This window comes from Arachis hypogaea, chromosome 13, assembly GCF_003086295.3.
Source record: "Arachis hypogaea cultivar Tifrunner chromosome 13, arahy.Tifrunner.gnm2.J5K5, whole genome shotgun sequence".
In the NCBI taxonomy this organism is placed as follows: Eukaryota; Viridiplantae; Streptophyta; class Magnoliopsida; order Fabales; family Fabaceae; genus Arachis; species Arachis hypogaea.
Genome location: NC_092048.1, coordinates 8,284,576 through 8,300,428, shown reverse-complemented (window position 1 = coordinate 8,300,428; position 15,853 = coordinate 8,284,576). Strand labels below are relative to the sequence as shown.

The 15,853-nt window shown below is 36.2% G+C and overlaps 4 protein-coding genes across 6 annotated transcripts; 2 read left to right on the top strand and 2 right to left on the bottom strand.

The window, feature by feature from the left end:
• Positions 1-2,045: 2,045 nt before the first annotated feature.
• On the bottom strand, positions 2,046-2,609 carry LOC112735734 (cytochrome P450 76AD1-like). Its single transcript, XM_029291313.2, has one exon. The coding sequence runs from the start codon at positions 2,607-2,609 to the stop codon at positions 2,046-2,048; it is 564 nt and encodes a 187-aa protein (XP_029147146.2).
• Positions 2,610-10,918: 8,309 nt separating this feature from the next.
• LOC112732539 (UPF0481 protein At3g47200) lies at positions 10,919-12,971 on the top strand. 3 transcript variants are annotated; one of them, XM_072213114.1, is made up of 2 exons: positions 10,919-11,058; positions 11,447-12,971. In XM_072213114.1, exons 1-2 carry the CDS (start codon positions 11,056-11,058, stop codon positions 12,734-12,736), a joined length of 1,293 nt encoding a protein of 430 aa, XP_072069215.1. In that variant the 5' UTR covers positions 10,919-11,055; the 3' UTR covers positions 12,737-12,971. The 3 variants fall into 3 exon arrangements, with proteins under 3 accessions (XP_072069215.1, XP_025637070.1, XP_029147236.1); XM_025781285.3 differs by lacking the exon at positions 10,919-11,058 and adding an exon at positions 11,059-11,197; XM_029291403.2 differs by lacking the exon at positions 10,919-11,058 and adding an exon at positions 11,082-11,315.
• Positions 12,972-13,277: 306 nt separating this feature from the next.
• LOC140177426 (auxin-induced protein 6B-like) lies at positions 13,278-13,550 on the bottom strand. The gene has a single exon (XM_072210525.1). It carries the CDS (start codon positions 13,548-13,550, stop codon positions 13,278-13,280), a length of 273 nt encoding a protein of 90 aa, XP_072066626.1.
• A 1,058-nt stretch (positions 13,551-14,608) lies between these two features.
• LOC140177424 (auxin-induced protein 15A-like) lies at positions 14,609-14,866 on the top strand. The gene has a single exon (XM_072210524.1). The coding sequence runs from the start codon at positions 14,609-14,611 to the stop codon at positions 14,864-14,866; it is 258 nt and encodes an 85-aa protein (XP_072066625.1).
• The last annotated feature ends 987 nt before the right edge of the window (positions 14,867-15,853 follow it).

The following is a 15,853-nucleotide window of genomic DNA, read 5'->3' as shown; positions in this document are numbered from 1 at the left end:
AGCTTGCTCGAGGGCGTCCTTCAGGTCGAAGCAGTCTTGGGTCTTGTGCCCGTAACCCTTGTGGTACTCGCAGTAGAGGTTCTTGTTTCCTCCCGTCCTGTCCTTCAGTGGTCGGGGCTTCGACAGTATCCCCTTTTCTGCTATCTGTTGGTAAACTTCAGTGATTGATGCCGTAAGGGGGGTGTAGTTGGTGAACCTCCCAACTCGGGGGAACGGTTTGGATGGCTTGCTCGGACCGCCGTCCTTGGCGTGTTCCTTTGGTCTTTCTCTGGCTTCGAAGTGCCGGGATTGGTTGTAGGTGGGCTGCCGCTTATTGGCAGCCACGACCCGGCTGACTTCCTCGTCATTAATGTATTCTTTGGCCACGCACTGGATCTCTTGCATCGTCCAGACGGGCTTCGTGGTGAGGTGTTTCCTGAAATCCTCATTTGACAGCCCGTTCGTTAAGCACAAACTTGCCACTGAGTCCGTCAGACCGTCAATCTCCAAGCACTCGTCATTAAAACGGTCTAGGTACTTCCTGGTCGGCTCTCCGGGTCTCTGTGTCACTCCCAGCAGATTGATTGGGTGTTTGGCTTTAACAATCCTAGTTGTGAACTGAGCCAAGAAAGCGCGGCTGATGTCGGTGAATTGGGTCACCGAGCCTTGCGGGAGGTTGTTAAACCACCGTATTGCCGGGCCCGCTAAGGTGACCGGGAAAGCGCGACATCTGACCTCGTCTCCCACCCCTTCTAGGTTCATCCTGGCCTCGAAGGCCGTCAAGTGTTCTAGGGGGTCTTGTGTTCCGTCATACTTCATGTCTGTCGGTTTGTCAAAATGTTTTGGTAATCGGACCTCGAGTATAGAGCGGTGGAAAGGGGTCGCTCCTATTATGACAGGTCCTCGAGCAGTTCTTCTCGACTCATTGTTCTCGCGGTGACGTTCCTCGTTGCCTCTGTTCGACGCGCGCCGCCTTTCGTGTCGGGCGTAGATAATGGGGTCGCGACTTCTTCTTCTGGGGCGTATCCGTTCCTCAGTGCTCTCCGACTCGCAATGGGGGCTCGGCGTGCGCCTCGAGTGGCTTCTTGAACGGGAACGGGTGGGGCTCCGCTCTGGGGAGCGTTGGTCGCGCTCTCTTTCTGCTAGTCTGCGTTCTAAGTCTTGCATTCTGTGACGTAGTTCTTGCATTATCCTGGCGTGGTTGTCACCCGTCCCCCCGAAGGGGCGTCTCTCGTGAGTCTGCGTTGCATCCCTCGTGGGCGACCGTTGCTGCTGCCGGGATTCCGTCGCGACGGCGCCTCCCCCGAGTATGGGAGGCGCTACCTCGGAACCAGTCCCAGTCTGGACCAGTACGAAGTCCATGAACGTCGGTCCCCACAGACGGCGCCAATGTTCGGTAGGTCGGGTACCGGACGTTTCGGGTTAGGATCCTAAGGTCAATGCTTCGGACGTGGAGGAACTCGTCTGGCTGTGGTTTCCTGGTTCCGGGTGACCGAGGTCCCGAGCACTTCGAATGGAGGAGGGGGGTGCCACCTGCAAAGACACTCCGACGCCCTTGTCAGAATATGTGCAGGCGGAGAGGGAATGATATGTGTATATGACGTACCTTGGGGGGAGAGCCAATCTCCCCCTTATATACATGTCAGTAGTGGGCCCCTTCAATGGCCAGGCCCATACCCTCAAGAGTGCTGTCCTTCGGCTGTGTGCAAGCCGTACGGGACGCGTGTCCGGGTCGGGCGGAAGGCGGATTGTATGACCAGCGAGAACTCGGGTCGGGTCGACCCGCGCGAGTATGGGCCAGGTCGTAACAAAAACTATATATGTTTTTGTATTTTTTGTTGAATAATTATATTAAAATTATATATAAATTGTTAAATAAATATATTATATAATATTTTTTATAAATGAACTTTTAAATTTAACATTAATTTACACATTATCTAATCTATTCTTAAATAATATAATATTTTAAATTTATACTATACAACATAACTAATTTAGCTCTTTGCGAATGGCACGGTGTTAGTTCTGTAAGCATAAATTTGTGTATGCTCGGCATAAATTCATTAGTTATTTACTTTGATTGGAATGGCTCTCAGGGGTTTAGCCTTTCTTAATGATATTCCAAATTCTTGTTTTTTATCAATATCCTCAGCTTTCGAATCATTTTCAAGCTTCCAATCAAAACAATTAAGCAATGAGCCTAACATCAAGAACAAAATCTTCATAGCATATGATAAAGCAGGACATATTCTTCTACCAGCACCAAATGGTATCAACTCAAAATGCCTCCCTTTAACATGAGTTTCTAATCCCAAGAACCTCTCTGGTGAGAACAAATTCGTGTCATTCTTCCACACATTTGAATCCCTTCCAATAGCATAAACATTGATTAGCAATTGTGAACCTTTTGGTATAGTATAGCCATTGATTTCTACATCAGTGTCAGCTTTTCTTGGGATCAAAAATGGCACTGAAGGGGGCAAACGAAATGTCTCTTTCAATATTGCTTCTAAATATGGTAATCTTGCTATGTCTGATTCCTCAACTTGGTTTCCCTTTCCAATGGTTTCTTCAAGCTCTCTTTTAGCCCTTTTCATAGTATTTGGATTGCTGAGTAATTCAGTCATTGCCCATTCTAATGTAGATGTGATTGTATCCGTTCCAGCAACAAATAATGTCTAGTAATAAAAATCAAAGTCACCAAGTAAGGAAATAAATTGTAAAAATCAAAAAATAAAAGTAAAAAAGGCATTCCGGTGCACAAGCATCTTGTGCTAACACAGAATTCGAGAAATGACCACTCTCAAAAGATATAATATATGCAATCTAATCTGATAATTATATCAGTAAATATTACAAATTGAGAGATATACAATTACAGTAAATATTACAATTATCGTTACAATTAATAAAAATAATTAATAAATATTAAATAATGAAAATTTGGAATTTTTTTTGTCCCCTAGTATTACTGCACATTTATATATGATATAACTGTATTTAAATTGAGAAAAGAAAGTATGGAGAGAGAGCATATACCAGCATTAAATGTTCAGTATTTATTTTGTCCATCTCTTTGCTATTATTCTCTTGATTAAATGTTAAGAAGAGCTTCTAACATGTCCTTATTGGTGTCAAAACCTGTTTTCATTATCAACTTCTTCCTTTGTTTAATCAAGTCATGGAAGATATCCAATAACTTGCCAGCATAAATGGAATTTTTTGCTCTAATTCTTTGTGGATCAACCATTCTCAAGGCTGGAAAATAATCAGCCAAGTTTGGTTTTCCACTCTCTATGTTGATATTGGCAACTAAATCCTTGAACCGTGAAGCAGAACCCGAAGAGTGAACCAAATCCTCTGAAAAAATTGTGTTGGACAATAGATTTATTGTTGTCTTGAAAGCTGCTTTCCAATATCCACTGCTTCACCAATTTGGCTACTTTGATGGATCTTGCCAAGGAGTTCTTGCACTTTCTTGCGTCGCAAGTCTTGGGTCGCGCCAATAGTCTTGTTGGCGAATAATTGATTGTTGCATATCTTCCTAAGGAATCTCCAAAGAGGTGTGATGGGCATGAAGGCAATGCTATGAACATGGTGATTGTGAACTCTTACAGCCTCAGGAACGGTGCGATTTGATAGGAATTGATCATAGTTTTGAAGCACTATTTTGGCCATTTCAGCTGAAGAGATCACTATGGTGGTTAATTGTCCCAACTTTAAAGTCATTATTGGGCCATGAATCTTTGCAAGAATGGCAGAGAAATGGTGGGGATTTTTTCCAAGTTGGTGTAGGTTTCCAATGATGGGAAGAGGAGAAGGTCCTGGTGGAAGCTTGTAGCTTGCTTTGCTTCTTACATTTCGGTCATGGAAAAAATAAAGAGTGGTGCAAGTCAAAAGAAGAAGCAACAACAACAGCATCGAAATAACTCCTTAGAGAGTTTGAGAGAGACAAGAATTGGATCCAGAATAGTGCTAAGAAGTGTGAAGTTGTAGAACAAAGCTTTTGAGAAATGTAAATAGAAATAAAATTATGGTTAATCTTAACTAACAATGTAGAAGCAATTTTGTTTATATATAGGATAATGATAATAGTTATAATCTCAATTTAACTCATAAATTTAATTTTTATATTTATGTATATTATAATTTATTAAAATTTTAAAATTATTTTATCAAAGATAATTATTATTATTTGTATTATTAAAAATTATTTTTAATTTAATTTATTAAATATAAATACTACAATTTTTAAAAAATTATCTTTTAAAAATTAACTTTCATAAATTACTGTTAAAAAATGAGAGTTTTATCAACTTAAACTTTAATGCCAATCTCTCACCCTCAAGTTTTCAACTAACCCATGATATGATAATTATTCTACGGAAAAGTTCTACATCCATGTAAAAATTACTAGTACTTTCCACTTTACGCATTTCTCCCACCCATACACTCGTTTGTTTTTCATGCACCTCATATAACGTATTAAAGGTTATAGAAGGCTTAGAGAATGAGGGTTGAATCTATGACCTTCTTTTAGATTAATGAACAAACCCTTTTAAACCAAACTTGCAGTCTAAGTCTGTTTGAACTTAGCAGCGAAAAATTTATGAGACAATTTCATTTTGTCTCATAAATATAAAAAAACAGGACAGAGCAGAGAAGAGAAAAGCTAACACCATCATGTATCCTGGTTCGGCTGCCTTGTGCTATGCAACCTACGTCCAATCTCCACCACAACAGTGGTGGAATTTTCACTATAGTTAAAGTATTACATACACCAATTCCACAGGATTGATACAATTCTTTCACACTCAAGTTCTAACCTAACTTGACATTGGCTATGCTAATACCTAACTCTTCACTCTTAGTGCTAACCCAACTAAGAAAGGAATACTTCACTGGTACAAGATACAAGACACTTAATCAACCTAAAGAAATCTGAAATAACTCTAGACTTTTCACTTATGTGTATTTCTTTGTCTTTTTTCACTCTTAGGCTCTTTCAATAACTCTCTCATTTAGCCTTTTACCTTAAGAAATTATAGAAAGATAAATATTGAAAAGTAAATTACAATCAGTAAAATATGAAGGAGATTGACTCTTCAACAGCCTCTTTGCTATGTGATAAACCATATTTGCTAGCCTCTAATTCAGTTCTTCATTCTGGCGGAATGCTCCTTTGACTAGGAAGCACTGTCCAAGTAGAGGAACTTCTTCAGAGAGCTCTTCTCAAAACATACACCTCAAGAACACTGGTTATCTCTCATTGATTTTGAATGATGAAAAATCTTCTTTTATCTCCTTGCATGTTGTTGGGTTGCTCTCCCTAGGTCAACTTCTTGAGCTTTGTGCTTCACCAACCCACCATCTCACTTTTTTCCATTAATCCTTAGAATAGGAACTTCGATTCTGACCTTCCCTTGTTGACCGAAAGCCACATAATAGCAGAAACAGTTATCTTCAATGATAAACTTAGATCTTGGCCATTGAAAAACAACTTGGTCTCTAAGACACACTTGTGACCGTAGATGCACAGCAGTACTGGGAGCAGAGATCATCTTTCCCATGTATCTCAGAATGGAAAGGCAGAACGTTGAAGATGAAGAGAAGAAGATATGATGCATGTATAAGGAAATGAAATCACCTTTTAGCTTTTGACTTCTTAATGCAGTTTGATATGGGTGATTAGACTTTAGACCATCTCCAGTAGGGAACTCATCACAGTTCCTGTTTATGGCCCACCTGTCATAAAAAGTAACTCCACATCAGCTTTTGCGTCATAAACAGTAAATAGGAACTCAAAGCATCTCTCTCTTCTCCATTAGGAGGAACTAACTTTAGTCCCTGTTGTGGTCCAACTTAATTAATTAATTAAAATACTTGTAATTAATGTAATTAATTGTTTTTAATAATGTAATTTAAATATTTAAATTTAAAAATAATTCACTATTAAAAGATATTAATATTAAATAAATGCATATATAACAATAATACATAATATATAATTCGGGATTATACTAATTTGTAAAATTACTTAATACAAACAAAAACATAGATAAATTTTATAGTTGACGACAAACATTATAAAATTGCCATATATGTTCAACAAATTCTCTTTTAACTGTCTATACTGCTGCCTATTTAATTATTATAATTATTAATTAATTTAAACTAATTTATAAAATTACTTAATATAAAAAAATATAATTAAACTAATTTACAAAATTAATTAACATACATATAATAGGTATGTAATATATATTTTAATTTATTTATATATAACATTTTTTAATTCATTTATATGTAACATGCAACAATTATAATATATATGTATACAATATAATTATCATTTTATATATATGTTTTAATTTTATTTTATTTATTGACATTCCACGTGTCAAATTTTTGTTGGAGGCTGAGAGTTCCTCTGAGCAGGAACTCTCCTCATTGATCCATGTGAAGGAACTCATTTGAGTTCACACTCCAACGGGCAAAAGTGCCCTTATGTCAGAGAAGGAACTTGGGATAATTACCATTGAAGTTGCTCTTAGCCTTTTTGCTTAACCTTCTCTTTCTTGCTTCTTTGGTGAACAACTTAGGAACTAAGCATTCTCTCTCTCTCTCTCTCTCTCTCTCTCTCTCTCTCTCTCTCTCTCTCTCTCTCTCTCTCTCTCTCTCTCTCTCTCTCTCTCTCTCTCTCTCTCTCTCTCTCTCTCTCTCTCTCTCTCTCTCTCTCTCTCTCTCTCTCTGATTTCTGATCAAGATAAAAAAGTGAACGTTGTTTTTGGTGTGAGAGCAAATTGGAGGGATTAGCTTGGAGTGATGGATACGGGCTTGGATCGGGTTTAAATCAAGTTCAACCCTTTGGTTCCTTGCTATGTTTTCTTTGGGCTTTTATTGGTTTGTAGCCCGCCAGCCTTGTTTTTGTTTTCATTCAATTTGGGCTGTAGCTGAATATTGAATTTTTGGCTTGCATCACTTTAACCAAAATAATCAAAACTAATTAGTTAATTTGCCTAATAAATTAATATTTATCATCATTAATTAATTTATTTAATTTCTTAACTCAACACGTATATAACGTAATCTTTATTTTGCGTGATCAACATTTCTCAACGTAAACCTTTCCATATAACATAAACCTTTTTCGCGTTCTTCTTCTTCTTCTTCCTGTTCTCCTTCTTCTTCTTTAACCTAATTAAATTTGTTCTTCTCCTCTATTCGCGTTTTTCTTCTATGCATTATGGATTTGGATTGACTTTAACGTAATTAGCTTCGTCGTTCATCTTCTTCTTCATTTTCTTCTTCGATCTGCACTTCTGAATTGAAACAATGAATAAATCAACTTCAAATCAGTTGAATGAGTGCGATTTAGATAATTCTTCCGAATTGATGAGGTTTTGATTATTGAATTTTGAATCGAATTCAATGGAATGAAATTACTAATTTTATTTGAATTGAATTGAATTGATAATATGTAACTGTGAGTGTGAGTAACTGTGAGTAAATGTGAGTAACTTTTCGTTTCGGTAAGTACTAAAGAGTTGATTTACCATATGCATGTGTTCGGTTCGGTATGCAGAAAGGAGACTAAAAATAATTAGACGAATATATTCTGTTTCATTCCCTAAGCACTATATAATTGTTTCACCGTAATTAAGATTTCGGTTCACCATAATACATTATTTCAAACTTGCCGGTTTTTCTACCAAAATAAGGAACACGAGTCGAGACGGAGACAAGATTAAGAATCAACTAATGTATGCACCAGTTTTAAAACTCTTTCTTGGATAGATTTTCAGGGTTTAGGGTTTTAGGGTTTAGTGTTTAGGGTTCAGGGTTTAGAGTTTAGGGGTTCAGGGTTTAGGGTCTAGGGTTTAGGGTTTAGGGTTCAGGGTTCTGGGTTTAGTGGTTCAGGGTTCAAGGTTCAGGGTTTAGAGTTTAGGGTTTAAGGTTCAGGGTTTAGGGGTTCAGTATGTTTATAACTTTTGGTTTGCCCGCTGTATTAATTTCGATTCACTGTGTTCAGGGTGAGGGTTTATGGTTTAGGGTTAGGGGTTCAGGATTGAGGCTTTAGGGTTCAGGGTTAGGGGTTTAGGGTTTAGGGTTTTAGGGTTTAGTGTTTAGGGTTCATGGTTCAGAGTTTAGGGGTTCAGGGTCTAGGGGTTTAGAGGTTCAGGGTCTAGGGGTTTAGAGTTCAAGGTTTAGGGTTTAGAGTTTTAGGGTTTTAAGGATTTAGGGTTTATGGGTTCAAGGTTCAGTGTTCAGGGTTCTGGTTTTAGTCTTTAGAGTTTAAGGTTTAGGGTTCAGGGTTTAGGGGTTCAGTGTGTTTCCAACTTTCGGTTCGCCAAGTGTATTAATTTCGGTTCACTGTGTTCTTTTGTAGTTCGTAATGTATTGGTAAATACAGTGATTGCAATCACTGAGAACCTGGAATAAAACAACAGTCAGACAGTTCCAACAGATGTATAAATCATTTTGAAGTTGATTCATTCATTGTTTCAATTCAGAAGTCTAGATCGAAGAAGAAAACGAAGAAGAAGAAGAACGACATAGCTAATTACGTTGAAGTCAATCCAAATCCATAACGAAAAACGTGAGTAGAGAAGAAGAAGAACAAAAAGAAAATGCGAGCAGAGGAGAACGGTGAAGCCTATAACGCGAGCAGAGAAGAAGAAGAAGAATTGAGGAAGAAGTAACGTTTTTTCATAAAGAATGCGAAGTAACGAAGGGTTTTTGGGCGCGTATTTTCACTCGTCATTAATGCGCGTGACTCTATTTAAAATTAGGCCAACTTGATTACATGGTTACATGGATGTGTGGCGCGCCCGATTACTCTATTATTTAAGCTACTCTTTTCTTATTAGTTATTACTTCATATATTTCCTCTATTTTTATTTATAAAAATAAATACCATGAAAGTTACCCTGCTTCCATAATTCTTTCCACTAATTACAAACAAAAAGTTTAATTCTTTCCACTATACCTAATATGTCAAATTAATTTATAACCTTTTTAATTATATTATGTAAATATTATTATTGAAAAAAGAAAAGGCATGAAATCGGACAATATCCTTGATGGGTATAGTGATATAAAACTTTTAAACGGAGAATCAGGAGTTTGATTTAATTTAGAATACAAATTAATCAGTAATAAAGCAGTCAAAAAGAATAATCAAACAAGTGATTAATCAATCAAACCGATCTGATTTATAGAGATTAACCGATTTAAAATAATAAAAAACAAAAAAAATATTTTTTTCTAAAAAAATTATATATTTTGTATATAAATATTGAACATTTAGCTCTATCAATTCTAGGGGTGAGCACGGATCGATTTGGTTCGGGTTTATGCTAAAATTAGAATTGAACCGATCAAAATATAATTGGTTCGGTTTGGTTCAGATTTATATTTTTTTGTACATGTACCCGAACCAAACCAAATCGATTAAGAACGGATTGGTTCGGTTCGGGTAATTGGGTACCCGATGACTTTGAAATTCATAAAAAAAAAACCAAATTTTTATCTTAAAAATTCAACAAGTACAATAAACATGTAACATCAATAAAAATAATCCAAACATGTTAAACACCAAATACATTAAAAACTAAACTCATTAAAATCCAAACATATTAATAATGAATAATCATTGTCTAATGGAAAAATCATATATATTTTTTTATTTTTTTATTTAATTAATATATGATCGGGTTCGCGGGTTGGTTCGGGTTTCGCACCCCCAAAACCGATACCCGAACCAATCACTAACAAAAACTATCGGTTTGGTTCGGATTGAACCCAATTACTCATTGGTTTCAGAACCAATTTAATTGGTTCGGTTCGAGTTCGGACGGGTAATCGGATACCCGCTACCTGCTACCCGTGCTCACCCCTAATCAATTCCATCACCAATCTACTTTTAACCTTGGATATCACATGGTATTGTCCTGACATCTAAGACTTCATACGTAGTTGCCAGTTGCCACCTTCAGAAAGAGACTTCAGAACCAATAAGCTAATAATTATTTTTCCAATATAGTACCTACTTCGTACGTTCCTGACTGCCTCAAAATATATCACATTGGACAGGCAAGAGAAGACCACATTTTGTCACAATTCCTTCTTGATATCACTAGCACGTGGAATCATCAATTATGTTCCTGTAATTGATCCAACCATTTCACTAATTACTGTGGTAAAAAAAAAATCTGCTAGAGTGGAGTGGTTACATAGAATTGCCGTTCCCTCCCCATGCAAAACTTGTGGAAGAGGTAAATTTACGTTCAGTATATAGCCTACCCAAGAAGAAGATGTATGCAGACACTTAGACAGTAACTTATGACTAAGTTTCTTAGCCTCATTGGTTCTGTTTTTTTTTTTTTTTTTTTAAATTTATTTATTTAAATATTTCCATGTATAAGCCAAAGTTGGAGAAATTGGACATCTACACAATATAGATACCACATTACACTGCAAACTACAAAGCACTTCACACTAGCCACTAGGGTCCTGCAAAATAAGCCATATATATAAATATATTTAGAGTGTGTGTGTAAAAAACCCACCCACATTTAAGTATTTTATTTTTGGTTACCCACGGTATTCCCCAATCTGACAGGATAAGGACTAATCCATCACGAATTTGAGCTCCAAGATTCGAACCTCCGACACTTGCTTAAGTGAATGAGTGAGGTAACTACTCAACCCAACCTTAGTTCTCCATTTAAGTATTTTATTCCACATGAAGGTGGTACCAAATGAAGCTGATGTGGAACAAGTGATGAGGGGCATCCATATTCATTATTCAAGCCCACTTGTCAATAGTACTGTGCATTGATCTAATAAGTTCAGTTTACCAAAGTTGACCAAGTCAACTACACAGTTCAAGTTGACCAACCAAATCATCTACACAGTTCAATGCATAATCTTAAGAAACCTAGCTAGCTGCTTCCTCTGCATAGGAATTGGACACAACACCTGGCAATAATAATAATAATTAGTAGGAATTTAGTCATGGAGTTTGTAGTAATGATAATAATATTACCTTAACAAGTTGCTCTTTAAGTCATGGTAAGTCTTCTTTTATTATTTGGCTCGAAAAGTCAATGAGTCTCCGCCACAATATTAATATCTAAAGAGTCCAAGTCATGGCCACCATTATCAATCATTGCTCCTTGTTTCAGGCTTGGCTCTTTCAGCAATTGATATGGTGCGGTTTTGTTAGTGGCTTAGTGAATTCCTTTTAGTGTTGCTCTTGGCCAATTCATGGTTTCATGCATTTACACTTTCATCTGCATTTTTAATAGAAGATTTTGATCGTTCTTATTGTAAGCAGATTTCAATATTAGACTCTTTCTTTTTCCCTTTTATTGTCTTAGTTTTTATTCCATGCACTAAATTATGTATAATCATGTAATTGATAATTGTTTCCTTTTATGTTCCTAACTTTTACATATAGATGGAAGGTGGGAATCCTAATGATGTTTTAATCAAAATTAATGCAATGTTGGAGGAAGCACAACCTCTTCTTACTGATGAATGCTGCATCTATAGGGTGCCCCATGAAATCCGCAAGTTCAAAACAGATGCATACACTCCAAAGGTTGTTTCAATTGGTCCTTTTCACCATGGGAATCCGAAGTTGCTAAAGATGGAGGACCAGAAAAGATTATATTGCAGACAATTCATTGAAAGATCAGAGACAAAGAACTTGAAAAGTTTTGTGAGTTGCGTGCAACAGCTCGAGCCAGAGGTTCGTCGTTGTTACTCAGATGACATCAAAATTAGCATTGAAAAACATATCAGGGTGATATTGGTGGATTGCTGCTTCATATTAGAGCTTTTATGCAGGTACCACCATAGGGATGCCATTCTTCTGCCACCAAGGTTAGGGAATTTTATGCACTATGATTTGTTGTTGCTTGAGAATCAAGTCCCTTTCTTTGTTCTTGAGAAGCTTCACAATCTAGCTTTCCCTTCTACTTTAAATAGTAGAGGCCAGAACAACTATCCTTCATTATTATGGCTCACTCTTCATTATATCATTCCTAATTATATCATTTCTAGTGATAAGGTTGGGTTATCCTTATCCAATGATGGTACAATAGCTCATTTCACAGACCTATCAAGAAAGCTTCTATTAATATCCTCTCACTTATTCCAACCATCAGTCTCTGGATGCTCAAGAACTGCAGAGGTAACACACCTTTATAGTGCATCTAAGTTGAAGGAAGCTGGAGTGAATTTTGAAGTAAACAAAAATAGTCAATGCTTACTAGACTTGCAACTTTCTGGTCATACTTTGAGAATCCCGTTCATTAGAGTCGACGACAGTACTGAAGTTGTTTTGAGAAATTTGTTAGCGTTCGAGCAATGCCACTGTGTTAACGAATCCTATCTCACTGACTATATTACTGTCTTTGACTACCTAATCAACACAGACAAAGATGTAGATTTACTGATTAAGAAAGGAATAATTGATAACTGGTTAAGTGATAGCAATGCAGTGGCTGAAATGTTCAATGGTCTTGGAGTCAACATTATGCAGACAGATTTTAATGTGAAATATTCGAGCATTTTTCAAGATTTGAATGCTTTTTGTGCTCATCCTTGGAATAGAAAAGTAGCAACTTTGAGGCGCGACTACTGCAACACTCCATGGAAGACGGTAGCTTCCATTGCTGGAATTCTTCTACTTATTCTCACCATCATTCAGACAGTATTCTCCATCCTCCAAGTAGTACATTAGTACTGGATTAATGTTTGTGTTGTGTAGATTGGATTGGATTGGATGATTATATGTTCAATGTTCGCTCAATGTGATGGGGTATTTTAGTGAATACACATGTTATTGTTTTTAGTATGTGTGTGGTTGTGTGAGATAAATATGTATGTAATATTTGTTAAATAATAGTCATGAACTAGGATACTATTTATATAAAGAATTAAATAGAATGAATATATTAACAAGTTAATGTGCTAAATTGTTCTAACAAGAGCTTCTATGTTTGAACCTTTTTTGAGTCATAACAAAAAACCACAATTACCATACAAAATTGTTCCAAATGGAGTTAACTTAAGCAAGTAATGATGGTCAATAAGCTACTAATTGCAAAGAGAATTGAACAATTTTATTGATGAGAAGAAATATCTGAGTTATTGAGCTCACTGTCATTATAAAAAAAAACAGAAGACATATTCTTTGAATTTGTCAATCTGGTGGTCAACTCTTACCTATTGTACAAAATGTCTATACTAATCTAAGTCAATCTTCTATATAAGAGTTAAGGCTATTCAAGCTGAGAAGTGATCTGTTGGAAGACATATTCGCTGCAAGGAATAGTGAGACCACCCATGGGATGATCATATCCAAACTCTTCCTGAGCTTGACTCAACAAGTCTTGAAATGATGGTTGGTTCAGATATGATATGGGAATTACAAAACGCTTCTGTTTCTCTCCAACATACACTGCAAGATACCCCTTTGGGACTTCCAAGGATCTTGAAGATGCTTGGTTAGCAGAGAAGGACGCCCTTCGAATACCAGGTAAACGGAAACCCATCTTTAGTGTTGTTCTACAAGAAGGAGAATAAGGCAAAACTCTCAAATCTAAGAAGAATGTGTCTAAATTCTAAACGTTGATGCTTGAAGATGGCAATCAGTTGTGCTGTTTTTGAAGGCAAGAGGAAGTGTATTTATAGATTTTAACATTACTTGGATAATTATTTCTAGGATGAGGACATGGTGATGAGAAATCACATGGTTCTGTCTTAGAGATTTCTATCAAGCATTAAGCATTTATATAAGAATGCATACCCCACCATCTCAAGCAACGGCTCATAGAACAGCCACTTGTAATCAAATGAGATAAGCTCAATTAATCTATTACCAGACATGACATGAGTTACACCTAATGTGTTTTCATGTGTTGTACCATTGATAATCCATTATTAGACATGCTTTAGACATCTTACAATTTTTTCTTAGATTGAAAACTTATGTCCATACATTTGCCTACTAGTAATACCAGAGTACCAAATTATGAAATTTGTAAACCATAAGCAGGACTTGATTGATAGCTCTGAAAGTGACCTTATCCAAAATCTACAAACAAGATTTTATGGATTATAGATTTGATATCAACGTTCAAGATCAAGTACATACAGCTATTAGCTAATAGACCACTGAACTGAAATGTTTGGGCATGTCTTGTACGTGAGAAACAGGTCATTACATTAGTTAAACAATAATAAGATTTTCAACATTCAATGGTACTAATTTGTTTCATTTTCAAGCAGTGACTGTGTTGGCAAATCTTCCATATTGTGGGCCATTTACTCCTAAATCGTAGTAGTTTTTCAAAAAGACTCTCCAAGACAACAACATGTGAAGGTTCATGAGTCCTTTTCTTTCACTAGATCCCATTAAACTGTTCATTGATTAAGCATTTAATTCCTTAGAGAAGGGTATCCACAGAAGCAACCTATTGATCTATATATACCAATACTCATCTTTGCATTCTCAAACACACAAACATCAGACTTGAAACACAACTTTCTCATAAAAGTTACTTGAGATCATTCTGCAGTACTGTGTGTGTGGAATATCAAAAAAGAAACAATGGGATTTCGCTTACCTGGTATCAGAAAAGCTACAAAGGAAGCTTCAAAGGGTGAAGTCCCAAAGGGGTATCTTGCAGTGTATGTCGGAGAAAAGATGAAGAGGTTCATAGTTCCAATATCATATTTGAACCAACCATCATTTCAAGACTTGCTGAGTAAAGCAGAAGAAGAATTTGGTTATGTTCATCCAATGGGTGGCCTCACATTTTCTTGCACAGAAGACATGTTCTTAGACATTGTATCCATTCTGGCTTGATCATTATCAGAAAATTGAGGCTGACATAACATAGACTAGTTCAAATCAAACAATTTTGTAGATTAGTTCAAATCAAACAATTTTGTCAAGTACAATTGTAAGCTGAGTAGATAGGAGGGAGAGTTTGTTTTCACTTTGCTTTCATCCAAAAATGGAACATGTTAATTAGTCTCATTCATTGATGCAAAATCTTTGCATATATTGCACGCTCACCATGTTCCTGTTATGCTTACTTGCCATTCCCCTTAATTATTTTGAAGTCTCTTTAATTGAAAGAAAACATATTTAAGAGAAATGTAATTAACAGCACCAATAATGATTAGCAAAAAAAATTATTAAAAAATGATCAAAATATAATCAATATAAAATAAGAACAAACAATGAAATCAAACCATATCCTTCATAGGGTCTAGGGATAGAGACAGCAAATGGGAAATCACATGGTATTGTCTTCAAGGATTACTTGACATTTGAGATATGAATCCAACATTTTTGCCCACCCTCGAAAATAGAGTTTACAAGTTACATCCCATATGCTAATAACTAAATTTAAAATATTAGAATTCAGGCCACCATAGTTGACACCTTCAGAAAGAGACTTTACAAGGAATAAGTTAATAATTATGTAGCCAAAGTAATGCCTAATTTCTATCTTCCAGACTGGCTCAAAACATATCATTGGTTCTCTACTCTCTGATGCAATACTTCTTGGATCTATTGATCATGAAATGAAGTTGATTGCTCTTAAATAAGGGACTACATTTTGTGACAATCACTAGTAATTTGAAGTCATGAAATATTTTCCTAAAACTAGCCAACAATTTCATCCATTATTAAAACAGTTTTAAAAAGAGAAAACAAAATAAAATCAGTATTGTAGAGTGGAGTGGTTATATATATTTATTTCATCATCCAGACGCAAAAGTATGAATGAGCCTTGAAAAAAATACAAACTTTGAATGTGGAGCTTTCTTTATGTACTAAATT